The 12,060-nt window shown below is 40.4% G+C and overlaps 1 protein-coding gene across 2 annotated transcripts in view; it reads left to right on the plus strand.

Annotated features, from left to right (window-relative positions):
* Positions 1–12,060, plus strand: part of GAPVD1 (GTPase activating protein and VPS9 domains 1) — a 64,227-nt gene that overhangs the window by 45,025 nt on the left and 7,142 nt on the right. For both annotated transcript variants that reach the window (XM_044992601.1, XM_044992603.1), the window contains exons 12-23: positions 542–676; positions 1,354–1,473; positions 2,094–2,171; positions 3,366–3,739; positions 4,333–4,420; positions 5,521–5,601; positions 5,884–6,006; positions 6,595–6,724; positions 8,936–9,045; positions 9,679–9,838; positions 10,382–10,569; positions 11,630–11,843. In XM_044992601.1, coding sequence (XP_044848536.1) covers positions 542–676; positions 1,354–1,473; positions 2,094–2,171; positions 3,366–3,739; positions 4,333–4,420; positions 5,521–5,601; positions 5,884–6,006; positions 6,595–6,724; positions 8,936–9,045; positions 9,679–9,838; positions 10,382–10,569; positions 11,630–11,843 — 1,801 coding nt within the window. The remainder of the gene's footprint in view (positions 1–541; positions 677–1,353; positions 1,474–2,093; positions 2,172–3,365; positions 3,740–4,332; positions 4,421–5,520; positions 5,602–5,883; positions 6,007–6,594; positions 6,725–8,935; positions 9,046–9,678; positions 9,839–10,381; positions 10,570–11,629; positions 11,844–12,060) is intronic.

Consider the following 12,060-nt stretch of genomic DNA (forward strand, 5'->3'; position numbering starts at 1 on the left):
AGGTGCAGTGCACAAAGATTTCTAATGCGCAGGAGGGGCTAAGCTTTGTGACTCCATTAACCTTACCATGATGGACAGACGACTAAATTATAATGTGAGAGAAGATCTAGCATGACTTGGTGACTGTTTGCAGTGTTCTGGAAAAACTAAGAATAAAAGGAGCACTGTAGAACTATGGGAATCTTTCTAGGCAGAATTTTTACATACACTCAATGTTTTCATGAGCATTTAATATATCATTCCATAGTCTCTGGCTAGGAAACTCAATAATTCAAATTTTGGTTTTTGTTAGAGTAAAAATAGATCTAGCAAAATGCCCCTGCAGATATAAAGGACTATCTGCATTGTCTTGCCTGCAGTACAGCACAGTAGAATTGGCTGAAATAGCTGAAATTATTTGTTGCCATTTCAGAGTACATTTCACAAAGTTAGCTAGACTCTCTTTACATTAAAATCTAAATCCCTACACCATCTTTTTGCATGTGAATTGTAAGAGACTATAACATCAGGCAGTAATGCATGCGCACCATTTCCTGTTTAGAGGCCCCAGACCTAAAGCAGGAGGAAAGACTGCAGGAGCTGGAAAGCTGTTCTGGGCTGGGCAGCACCTCTGACGACACAGATGTGAGGGAGGTCAGTTCTCGTCCCAGTACACCAGGCCTCAGCGTCGTGTCAGGTGTGTTTTTATTTTCAGGAACAAGTTCTGCTTTATTAGATGGTAACCAGTATGTTTTGCCATGTGCTTAGTTTCATCATATTTATTCTCATCCATAAAAGGATTTTTTTTGGTCTGGTTGCTCATACTCTGATTTCCAGAGCGGTAGTACCATGCTCTTCATCCTACTAAATAGAGTGAAATCCAGAGAATCTGTTGTACAGAAGCAGAGACTTGCAATAGGGTGTTTGAATCTAAGAAAACACCTAATATTTCCTTGCATCTCACTATGGACACCTCCCTTCAGCTTCTCTTCATCCCATTTTGTGAAGCACACCTCTGTAGTCTCTGTCTCTGCACCTTACTTACATTTTCTGTCATAGATTTGTGCAAATTATTTGTCAGTCTTAAGGTCCTTTATATTGCCAGTCATAACATCAAAGCATGTATATAAGCTTATATTAAATAGCGGAATAAACAGATGGAACCCGAAGGTTACAAAACCTTTATCAGAACAGATTCTAAAGTCATGGCTCTCAGAATGTCAAGCTGCCATTTCTCTTGAATTCAGTGTTAGGGAGTTGACAGCAAGAATACCCAAGCTCATTGCAGCTGTCACAAAAAAGTTTAATGTTTTTGATATCTGCATCCTTTTTGTCTCAAAGACCCTCACAGATCCTTCTTTTGTTATTTGTAAGGTATTAGTGCAACCTCTGAGGATATTCCTAATAAGATCGAGGACCTTAGGTCTGAGTGTAGCTCTGACTTTGGAGGGAAAGATTCTGTGACAAGTCCTGATATGGATGAAACAGCTCATGGTAAGTAAAGCCCTTGGATAGTAAGTGAAAAATAAACTGCGCCTTAGATGAAAGCTCATCAGGAAATGTTAAACTTGTGACTGTAAAACCTTTTAACACTGTACATCCCAGCAAGAATAAGTGGGGTAAACGCTGTGTAGAAGAAAAGTTCACTTATATTTAGAAAAGGTATTTTCTGGTTTTTGAGAAACCGCTTACAATCATTCTCTCCATATTTGTTCAGCAGACGTGTTTATGCTTATGAATAGAAAGAGGAGGTGATGAAATACTGCAGAGTCTGAGATCTAAGTCTTTATTCTATCTAATTCTACCAAGTTAGGTTGACTGCTCTTTTGCACTTGAGACTCACTCCCTTCACTGTGCTCTGGGTGGGGGTGTGTGTGTGTGTGTGTGTTTTAACAGTTTTTATAATAATTTGACTGTTCAGTCCTGTGAGTGCTTTCAGGTGCCTTCCTGTCAGTACATTTTGAAGTGTGTTAAGCATTTATTAACATTGTAAAAGGATCTAAATGCTGCCTCTTTCATAAGCTCTGTAAATGCATTTGTATTGTGCAGCACTCTAGCTAAGAAGCAGTGAATAGTGCATGGCACATGCAGACCCACTTTCTGTATTGTTTCAGGAGCCAGTCAGTTGACTTCTCCCCCCTCTCAGTCGGACTCTTTGCTTGCATTGTTTGACCCTTTGTCATCTCACGAAGGTAATTGTAAAGAATGAGCTATTCTTGTTTTTAAGATCAATACAGTAACTCCTCACTTGACGTTGTAGTCATGTTCCTGAAAAATGCAACTTTAGGCTAAACGATGTTGAGCAAATCCAATTTAATTAATGTAAATAGGGGGGAGTTAGATTCCAGGGAAATTATATATATTTAAGTTATGTTTTAAACTTTAAAATGTAAACAAACAATTTAATACTGTACATAGCGATGATTGTGAAACTTGATTGAGGTGGTGAAGGTAGAGGGTGGAAGAGGCTGGGATATTTCCCAGGGAATGCCTTACTGCTAAATGATGAACTAGCACTTGACTGAGCCCTCAAGGGTTAACACGTTGTTAATGTAGCCGCACTCTCTACAAGGCAGAGTGCAGCATGCAGAGTACAAGGGGAGACAGCATGGCAGACAGAGACACGCACCCTGTGTGTGAGAGAGAGAGAGAGAGAGAGAGACACACACACACACACACACACACACGCATTGTCTCTTTAAGTACACTGGCCCCACTCTGAGTACATTGCCTTTTTAAATATATCAGGAAGTTGAGAGAGCAGCTGCAGCCAGCAAGCTCCCTCCATCATGAGCCCTGTCGTGTTTCCCCCCTGCTCTATGGATGGGGTAAGTGGGGGACAGGAGCAGGAGGGGAGGGGGACACCTTGACATTAGCTCCCCTCCCCCCCTCCGCACAGCAAGCAGGAGGCTCCCGGGAGCAGCTCCAAGGCAGAGGGCAGGAGCAGCACACGGCAGTGGGGGAGGGACAGCTGAACTGCCAGCAATTGCTAGCCTGCTGGGGGGCTGCCACACAGGGAATTTAGGGGAATGGGGAGCTGATAGCGGGGCTGCCGGTCCACCCTGGTTCCAAGCCCCCCCCCACCAGCTAGCTGCAACGGGCTGCTCTTCCTGCAAGCAGTGGACAAAGCAGGCAGCTGCCAAGCAGCGTTATAAGGGAGCATTGCACAACGTTACATGAGCATGTTCTCTAATTGATCAGCAACGTAACAACAAAACGACGTTAACCAGCATGACTTTAAATGAGGAGTTACTGTACATCGAAGCCTGCTGTCCATTTTAGTTGGGAAAAAATCTTACCCATTTGAGAAATGCATGTACACACATAACCACCCCAGTATAATCCTTTAATGTTTGGTTCAATGATGTAGTTTTTCATTGCTTCAGGTGTATCAGCAGTGGTTAGGCCTAAAGTGCACTATGCAAGACCCGCTCATCCGCCGCCAGATCCCCCAATCTTGGAAGGAGCTATGGGAGGTAACGAGGCCAGATTACCAAATTTTGGTTCCCACATCTTAATCCCAACTGATTTGGAGGCCTTCAAACAAAGGCATTCCTACCCAGAAAGGCTGGTCCGCAGCAGGAGCTCTGACATAGTGACATCAGTTCGGAGACCTATGAGTGACCCTGGCTGGAACAGGCGGCCTGGCAATGAAGAAAGGGAGCTTCCTACACAAACACCCAACATTGGGGCAGCTGCTTCAGTGCCTGCGCCTCAGTCCTCTTCGTCATCCCCCAGTAAAGACTCCTCTAGAGGAGAGGTAAGACATCCGTTGTGAAGCTGAACGGATTTTGCATCTTTGTTCTTTTCTCACGTCATTTTTTAGTAGAAATGTGTATCTAGTGGTGTTAGCATTAAATATATTAACTAGGGAAGCATAGTGCAATTCTGGCACCTTCTGAAGGGTGGCCTGTAGTATTACTTATAAAAGTCAAAGCTTAAGATGGGATGAATGGCCCAAATAGACAAGGTCCCTTTTTTCAATTTATGTGACATGCTTTAGTTGTAGGACCCCCAGAATGAATCTCTAACCATAAAGTCTTGTAGTAGTAAATGCGTCAATATAATGAAAACAAACATTGCCCTTTTTTGAGAGAGATTTTCTTGGATTGTTGTACACCAACTTTTAGTCCAGAACAAATAGTTACACTCAAACTTACAAACACCTCTCCAAGGGAGGACTTAAACTTTCAAGAGCAGGTTATTTTACTTTGTTGTAGTGCTGCTTTGCAGGTAATGTGATATGATCTGTTACTGGTAATCAAGAAAATATTTTTCAGTCTTCCACTTTACAAAATCATGTAATGATTTCAGCATCGTGTAGATTGAAATAAAAACTCACTTTCCCTATAGATTGAGGAACGAAAAGATAGTGATGATGAAAAATCTGACAGGAACAAACCCTGGTGGAGAAAGCGTTTCGTTTCTGCCATGCCCAAAGGTAACAGCCTCACGTTTACACGTTCTTGGCGCCTTTAGAAATGCTGTACATTGCTTTCAATAAATCTGCACTTTGATAGGAAAATTTGTGACTCTCTCTCCGGTTACTGTGAGACCATATATTAAATGGTCAGTCTGAATAGTTGACTACATGAAGGTTGCAACCAGTCCAGGCTCACAGTACTTTCTGCCCTTTCTGTGTTGTTTTAATCCGAGATTGTTATGCTAATTACTTAACAAAATCAGGTAATGCAGAGTCAGAGATCTTGTAAATGATGAAATCTGGCCAGTAGATCACAAAAGAGTCTTAGAATTTATGTAAAAAGCAACGAAGAGTCCTGTGGCACCTTAAAGACTAACAGATGTATTGGGTTTGAATGTATGGGTATTGGTACCATTTTAGAAGTAAAGGATATTAGGTATACGTTCACTCTAAAAGATAATGTCTAGTATTTAAGACTTTGCATAGTAAAGTATTATCTAAATGTTAAATGTCACAACACCCGTGTGAAAATAGAACAGCATTGTCCCCAGTTTGCAGAGGGGAAACTCTTCTTCTTAGATGAATTTGACTTAAATACTTTTATACAACTGAATTTTGTTTTTCTACATATTTTAGTATTGCACAGTGGATTGTGACTTTTATCAGGAACCATTCATTGGAAGTAGCTTCCAGAAACAATTGACATCACTATAATCGGTGCATGACTCTGGATCTGTGGACATATGTCTAGAGTAAATTTGTGAAACTAGCCAGTTTCAATTCCTAATCAGTAAATGAAAAATACTGAACTCAGAAGGCAAGGCTTTTTGGGGGTGCTGATTGTCTGGCTTAGCTTAGTAGCTGTTAAAGACATAATTTGTAATATGATCACAATAGGCTGCCTGTTTCACCCCACAGGCTTGGGTATCATTAACTTGTATTTAAAGAGGACTTGTGTTACTGAGAAGCTTCAGACGTCACCTTTGCAGTTTCTTACACATCTAAATACCCTTCATGGAGACTTTATTTGATGTTAAACTTACTGTTTCTTAATGTAGTTTGTAATTCCATGCTCTATTGTCTCCATGTGTCTTATACTGACTTTCTGTAACTTCCAGCTCCGATACCATTTAGAAAAAAAGAAAAACAAGAAAAAGACAAAGATGACTTTGTATCTGAGAGGTTCTCAACACTTCAAGGTTTGTATATTGCCGTTGCAGCGCCTTTACTAAGAGTATGCACCCCAACTGTTCTCCTGGGACAGCCAGAACGTTACCTTTTACAGCAATGTATAGACTAGTATAGAGAGAACATTTTAATATTCAAAATTAGCTTCCTAACTGAGGAGGTTATTGTGGTTAGTCAGTACCTGCCCTGAAGACTTAATGGCTTTTAAACTTGTCATGCAGTGTTGTTTGCACTTAGCATTGAACTCAGCACCACATGGAGCTAATTCCTGTTATATTTTCCTCATTGTTCAGATGATCCCAATCCCAGACTAAGTGCACAGGCACAGGCTGCAGAGGATATCCTGGACAAATATAGGAATGCTATTAAGCGAACCAGCCCAAGTGAAGGAGCTATAGTAAATTATGAAAGTGCAGGTAAGAACTTTTGTAGCTCTACATCCACAACATTAAAAAATGGGCAGCACAAAACCTCTTGGTGATAAAGTTGAACATCCCTTAAATAGTCTAGTCAAATGATAATCTAGTCAAATGATACTAACATCTGAACTATATTAACACTCTCTCTAGTGCAGGGAACAAGGAAGTTTCTCTTTGTTTAATTTATAATTGCGTCCACGCTGATAATGGGAGCTAAACGATAATCTCCAAGGCCAGAACTCCTTGATTGAATCAATTGGGATTTCTTAGTGTTGTTAGTTTATGCATCTGATATTAGCAATTTTTTTTAGAAGAATTGGAAAACAATAAAAGGACATTGAGATCTAAAACAGAATTATACAGTTCCTTTTAAAAGCAAATTGTACATTACATATTTTGAATCTTTTTTAATTTACTCTAAAATTCTAATTATTATTTTTTTGGATGGATGGATGGATTGACCTAGGTTTCTTTTCCATATAATTAAAAAATCTTCTTGGAAATTAAAAATGAGAAAAAACAAACAATATAGTACTAGACAGTCAAGTTCCTTTCTGTGAATTCTCTGTTGGAATGTTTGCTTAGAGGTAATTGGAGATGGTGAAAGTATACACGACTCTCCACGCGATGAAGCCCTGCAGAATATGTCAGCTGATGACCTCCCAGATTCTGCAAGTCAAGTAGCACAGCCGCAAGACTCTGCTTTCTCTTACAGGTAAACGTAATATTTGTGTGTGTAACTTTGATTTTGTTGTTGGATTAAGACAAAAGCTGAAGCCATGTGCTTGATCTGCAGAGAAATCATGATACATACTGTAGGTATCCTTAATCTTAATGGTGGGAAAGAATTAGTCTCCTGGGGACCAGTAGTATTGTTTCTTACTGTAGACTTCCAGATATTTTGTCCAGTGTAGCTTAAAATATGTAGTTAAATGATGGGCTATCCACCCCTTCTACTGATGAGTGTATTTTTCAGTCGGTTAGTGCACACTCTCAAGAAGGGTTTCCTGATTGATGTTCCACCCTATATTTCCCTCTGTTTAGTCCCCCTCTTTCCCTCCCACTTACACTTTTTAGTATGCCAGATCATTTCTCTGTCTGGGTCTCTTCTTTGTCCTTCTTTCCAGCTCCCTGATCATTTCTGTTGCTCTCTGCCAAACTTCCTCCTGTTTCTTTGGAAATTAGGGGCCCAAGAACTGAATACACCTGCCCAGATGCAGTTGCACCACAGCTGTTTAGAGAGGGACCTACACCCCTTTCCCAGGATGTGATGTCTCCACAAATGCAGTCCAAAGTTGCATTGGCTTTTTGCTGCTATATTACGTTACAAGCATATGTAGCTGTATGCCTTTTTTCACCTCTCATCTGTTTTATTAAGCTTTCCTCCATTCTAGGTTTCTCCTTTTTGTTCTGCCTCCAGTTTCTTCCAGCATTTAAACCTCCTATGTTAAAGAGTCTCATACTTATTTTAATGAACCTGTATAACTTTGGAGTGAAGCAATTGGTTCCATCTGTCTCTGTGCATATACTATTTAGGATTGACACTTAAAAAAAGCCTCCCATAATTGTATACATTCATGTAGATTTGTGTTTGCTAAAGGAATTAAGATGTTTAGTTTGTGTTGGGAGAAAGCACTGAAAGGTAATTCCCTAATGAAGATCCCAGACTTCTGGGCTGCATGTCTAAAGTAGTATAGGGTTGATGTAGCAATGTTTAAATATTATTCATTAAACTATGCACTAGCTAATAAATGCACAAGGTGACTGGATTGCTCAGGGGGTTGGTTCTGGGATATTGTATCTATGGCTTCTAGGTCATTGCTTTGAATTTAGCCCTGCTTAATTGTAACTACTTTCAGTTACTATCAATATCTCTTCAGTAGACTACATGAGTTTTTGGTATCGGTCCAGTTATTTGTGGACTTGTGCCTACATAATTAGGCATCCTGTATTGTAAGTTCTTTGGGGCAGGGACTGTTTTCTTATGTGCCAGCTTCAGCTTTTCCAATACAGTTCTGCACTTTTGGTACAAACATCTCTAGCACTTGGGAACTGAAAATGCTCTGTTGCTTATGTAGGCCAAGCTGTACACCCAATGAGAGAGAGCAGCCTATCGCTGTTGCGTGTGATATCTGTAGGCAGCAGTAGCACTAGAGAGATTCTGCTGCCTGCAGCACCAAGTGGGCATTGTGTGGGTCTGATTTTGTGAAAATCAGGCTTCTCTAGTTCTCCATCTTTCACCAAAATCAATAAGATTCTGTCTATTAATACCTAGAACATTTCCTGAAATTCAGGAATTGATTGAATGCAGTGTTCAAAAGTTATTAGTTACAGACAAACAGAAATGCCCGTGAGTTGAATGTAGGGCCTCACTTCACTTGGCCAATTATTAGCAACCTTGACAGACCCAGTGGAAAAGCCAAAGATTAGTGTTCATGGTCTGAGAATTCTGGGAGGCTGCTCCAGATCAGTGTTGAGGAACATTGACAAAGCAGCGTGATAAGGTCTGTATGCTGTGCCTGTTATGGATGGAGAATGTCAGTCTTCAGGGTTGCTAAGCTGGACATCTTTCACGAGCATGAAATTCACTGAAAAGATGTCATTAATTTTAGTTGGTAAGGATTCCGAAAGAACCAAGGTCTGGACTAAGTTTCATGAAGATGCATTCCAGTACTTACTGAAAGATACCTCTTCAAAAGCTGTGTTAAATGGGAGCATTTTGTTTGAAGAGCTGAACTAAGTGACATATCATCAAAAGCATCAGTGCTGTTGGCACTATTTGAAAATATTAAATCTTTACCGTCTGAGTCTGTTAAGATTGCATTAAAAAGTTTCGAAGAGATTTTTTAAAGATGTAAATACTTGTTATTGCAAGTGTGTTTTAAGCAACACTATATTTAGAGAAAATAACACTTGTTCTCTTTAGGGATGCAAAGAAGAAACTGAGACTGGCTCTTTGTTCAGCAGATTCCATTGCCTTCCCACTGTTGAGCCATTCAACAAGAAATGGCCTACCAGATCACACTGACCCTGATGGTAAATCCTCTTACATGTACAAACACATTTCTCTATTTGACTTTGTTTTTCCTACTCCTACCCTCATCTCCATATTTTATTCTGTGCTTCTCCCACACATGAGACAACCTGACAAATCCCAGTTTCCAGTGTGTTGTAACAAGGTACCTTGGCAAAGTTGTGCTGTAACGTAGTGTACCAGAACCTGAGTCTGCCAGGGAATAGCCTCCTGTTAAAACATTATAAAATGGAGCTGCAGAGAAACTGTAGGAAATTGAGAAAGGATGCACTAGATGAGTTAGTGTCTTTTCAGATTAACTCAGCTTTTTGCTTAAGAAAAGTGTGTACTCGTGTACATTTGCATGTATGTAATATAGGTATGTGCATTTCTAAGTTTTTTACTTGCAGTTTTCCCTTTACTTATCCCTTATCTAGGGCATTTAAAGGCCCTTCTTAAATAATTGTGGGAAATGTATATCAAAATAACACGAGTGTTGGATATTGCTTAACATACATCGGTGTAATGGTTTGAAAGTATTATGTGCACCAGCTTTTCCATGCAGCTCTCTCAGATAAAAGCACGCTTTCACCTCTCTTCTGTCTGTGGGAAAAACCATGTAGGCAGTATACTAATTCTGTCATGTTTTTGGTCAGACAATGAAATTGTGTGCTTCCTGAAAGTTCAGTTAGCTGAAGCTATTAATCTACAAGATAAGAATTTGATGGCCCAACTGCAGGAGACAATGCGCTGTGTAAGCCGCTTTGATAACCGAACATGTCGAAAGCTACTGGCTTCCATTGCAGAGGATTATAGGTAATTTGTTTTTTTATCATTATTAAGCAGTTGCCATGTGCAGGTTTTTATCCATTAGCAGATTGGAAGTGTCCAACTTGGCTTAGCAAAAGACAACTTTTTACATCTCCACTTTCCCACCAAATGCTAAAATTCTCTCTCCTTTCTGGGAATGAACTATAAAAGGCTTTGAATCTTAAATCAGCCCAACTAGCAACAAACTCCAGTAAGAGAATGTTGTTAGGCCAGCCTGAGGGTGCTGCTCTGCACTGGCACACGGGAGACCTGCATTTATATTCTGCTGCAGGCTCTCACTTCTTGGAGTGGGAGGGCTGTGGAGTCAGCGAACCAGCATTGGAATTTGGATAGTTGTGTCTTACTGCATAGGCTGAGGCACTAAACAGAAGGTTGTACAACAGCTTGAATTCAGGACTTGCTATTCTATAAAACCTAGGGGAGTTGAAGACTCCTCTCATGCCATTCTGTAACCAGGTTTAGGTAGCTAGTGTCCTACTTCTGTCTTTATTGTGGAATCCCTAATGAGAAAAGCATTTTTAATTTTAGGAAAAGGGCTCCATATATTGCTTATTTAACTCGATGTCGCCAAGGTCTGCAGACCACACAAGCCCATCTGGAAAGGCTCCTGCAGAGGGTATTACGTGATAAGGAAGTCGCCAACAGATATTTCACCACAGTTTGTGTGAGGTTACTTCTGGAAAGCAAAGAAAAAAAGATAAGGGAATTCATTCAAGGTAATTTAATGTAGAGTGTGGGTCATCTGTACCTTTTTGTGTTTATTATTTAAAAAATAAATAGACTGTGCCTCAAGTTAGACTCCTAGAATAGATTTGTTTACTGGTTGAAACCAGGTCTGACTGTGTCCCAGAGGATACAGGGAACAGTTGGTGTTTGGAAAGCTGTATTATGCTTATACATGGGATTCATCTTGGCACAGGGCACCTTAGTCTAGAGAACTACTGCCTTAAAATAACTGCTTTTAAAAATCTATCCCGAGCAGAGAAACGTAGAGGAAACAAGCAATGCACAGTCACTCCATGGTTTTGGGCTTTGCTATGCTGCAGCTTCATAAACATTTTCACTGGGCAGAAAGGAGAAATTTGGTCCTGAAAGAATGTCTGAGCTGCTAGGCTGGAGAGAAGAATTAGCAACTGGCTGCAGGGAGGTGGAATTGATAGCTGTGCTTCCTGAGTGCGAGGAACCAAGAGAGATGGCCAGTGGTCCTATTACCCATTGCATTACCCTGGCTGCATTGCATGCCCTGTATTTTAGTATATGTTTTGTTACATTAATATGACTATAGCAACAATGCATATTTAATCAAATACAAGACTAGAAAATGGTACACATGGGCTTTCTTAATCTCCTCCCTTCCTAGTGATAATGTCTGGCAGCCTTAATGATATTGGTCCCTGTTGGTGACCTTTACAGTAATTATACTTAGTACTTTTCCTCTTCCTAATGCCCAATGAGGGAGGTAGAAAAGTATCTGTGTTTGGAGGGAAGGGGTGAGTCATGAGAATTAGGTAACTTGCTAATGGCCTCAAATGAAGTGAATAGAGCAGTACCAAGCAGAGTGCTTAGACCACACAGTCTGCAAAATGTATCCTCTACTTTTTTCTAATTTCTTCATCGGAATGACCATGTTTCTCCCCATACTCCCCCACCCAAAAAGCTACAAACAAGAACCTTTACCACCATTGACCAGTTTCTGGCTCTACTTTCTGGAAGTGCCATAGAAATTGCTTTAATTTGCCTTTTTAGTTGAATTTCCTCCTTTTGCTTTGTATTCAGATTTCCAGAAACTCACTGCAGCAGACGATAAAACAGCCCAAGTAGAAGACTTTCTTCAATTTTTATATGGGGCCATGGCCCAGGATGTCATCTGGCAAAATGCCAGTGAAGAGCAGCTCCAGGATGCACAGCTAGCCATAGAACGCAGTGTGATGAATCGCATTTTCAAACTCTCATTCTACCCTAATCAGGATGGAGACATTTTGCGTGACCAGTAAGTGAACAAGACTAGATGTACCAGGTGTACCTGAGTTATCTCACAGTGTGTAGAGAAAGCAGCACTGCTCTTTCCAGGAAACCAACTTGAGTGCCTAGGCAGATAAGCCAGCCTTACCACACAACCTCCTTGCTTTGCCTTGCCTTAATTAATTGTTTACATTAAATAGGTTTTCTGTATGAGAGAGAAACTATTTTAGGTTTTTATTTTAGCA

Source organism: Mauremys mutica, chromosome 18 (assembly GCF_020497125.1).
Source record: "Mauremys mutica isolate MM-2020 ecotype Southern chromosome 18, ASM2049712v1, whole genome shotgun sequence".
Classification (NCBI taxonomy): Eukaryota; Metazoa; Chordata; order Testudines; family Geoemydidae; genus Mauremys; species Mauremys mutica.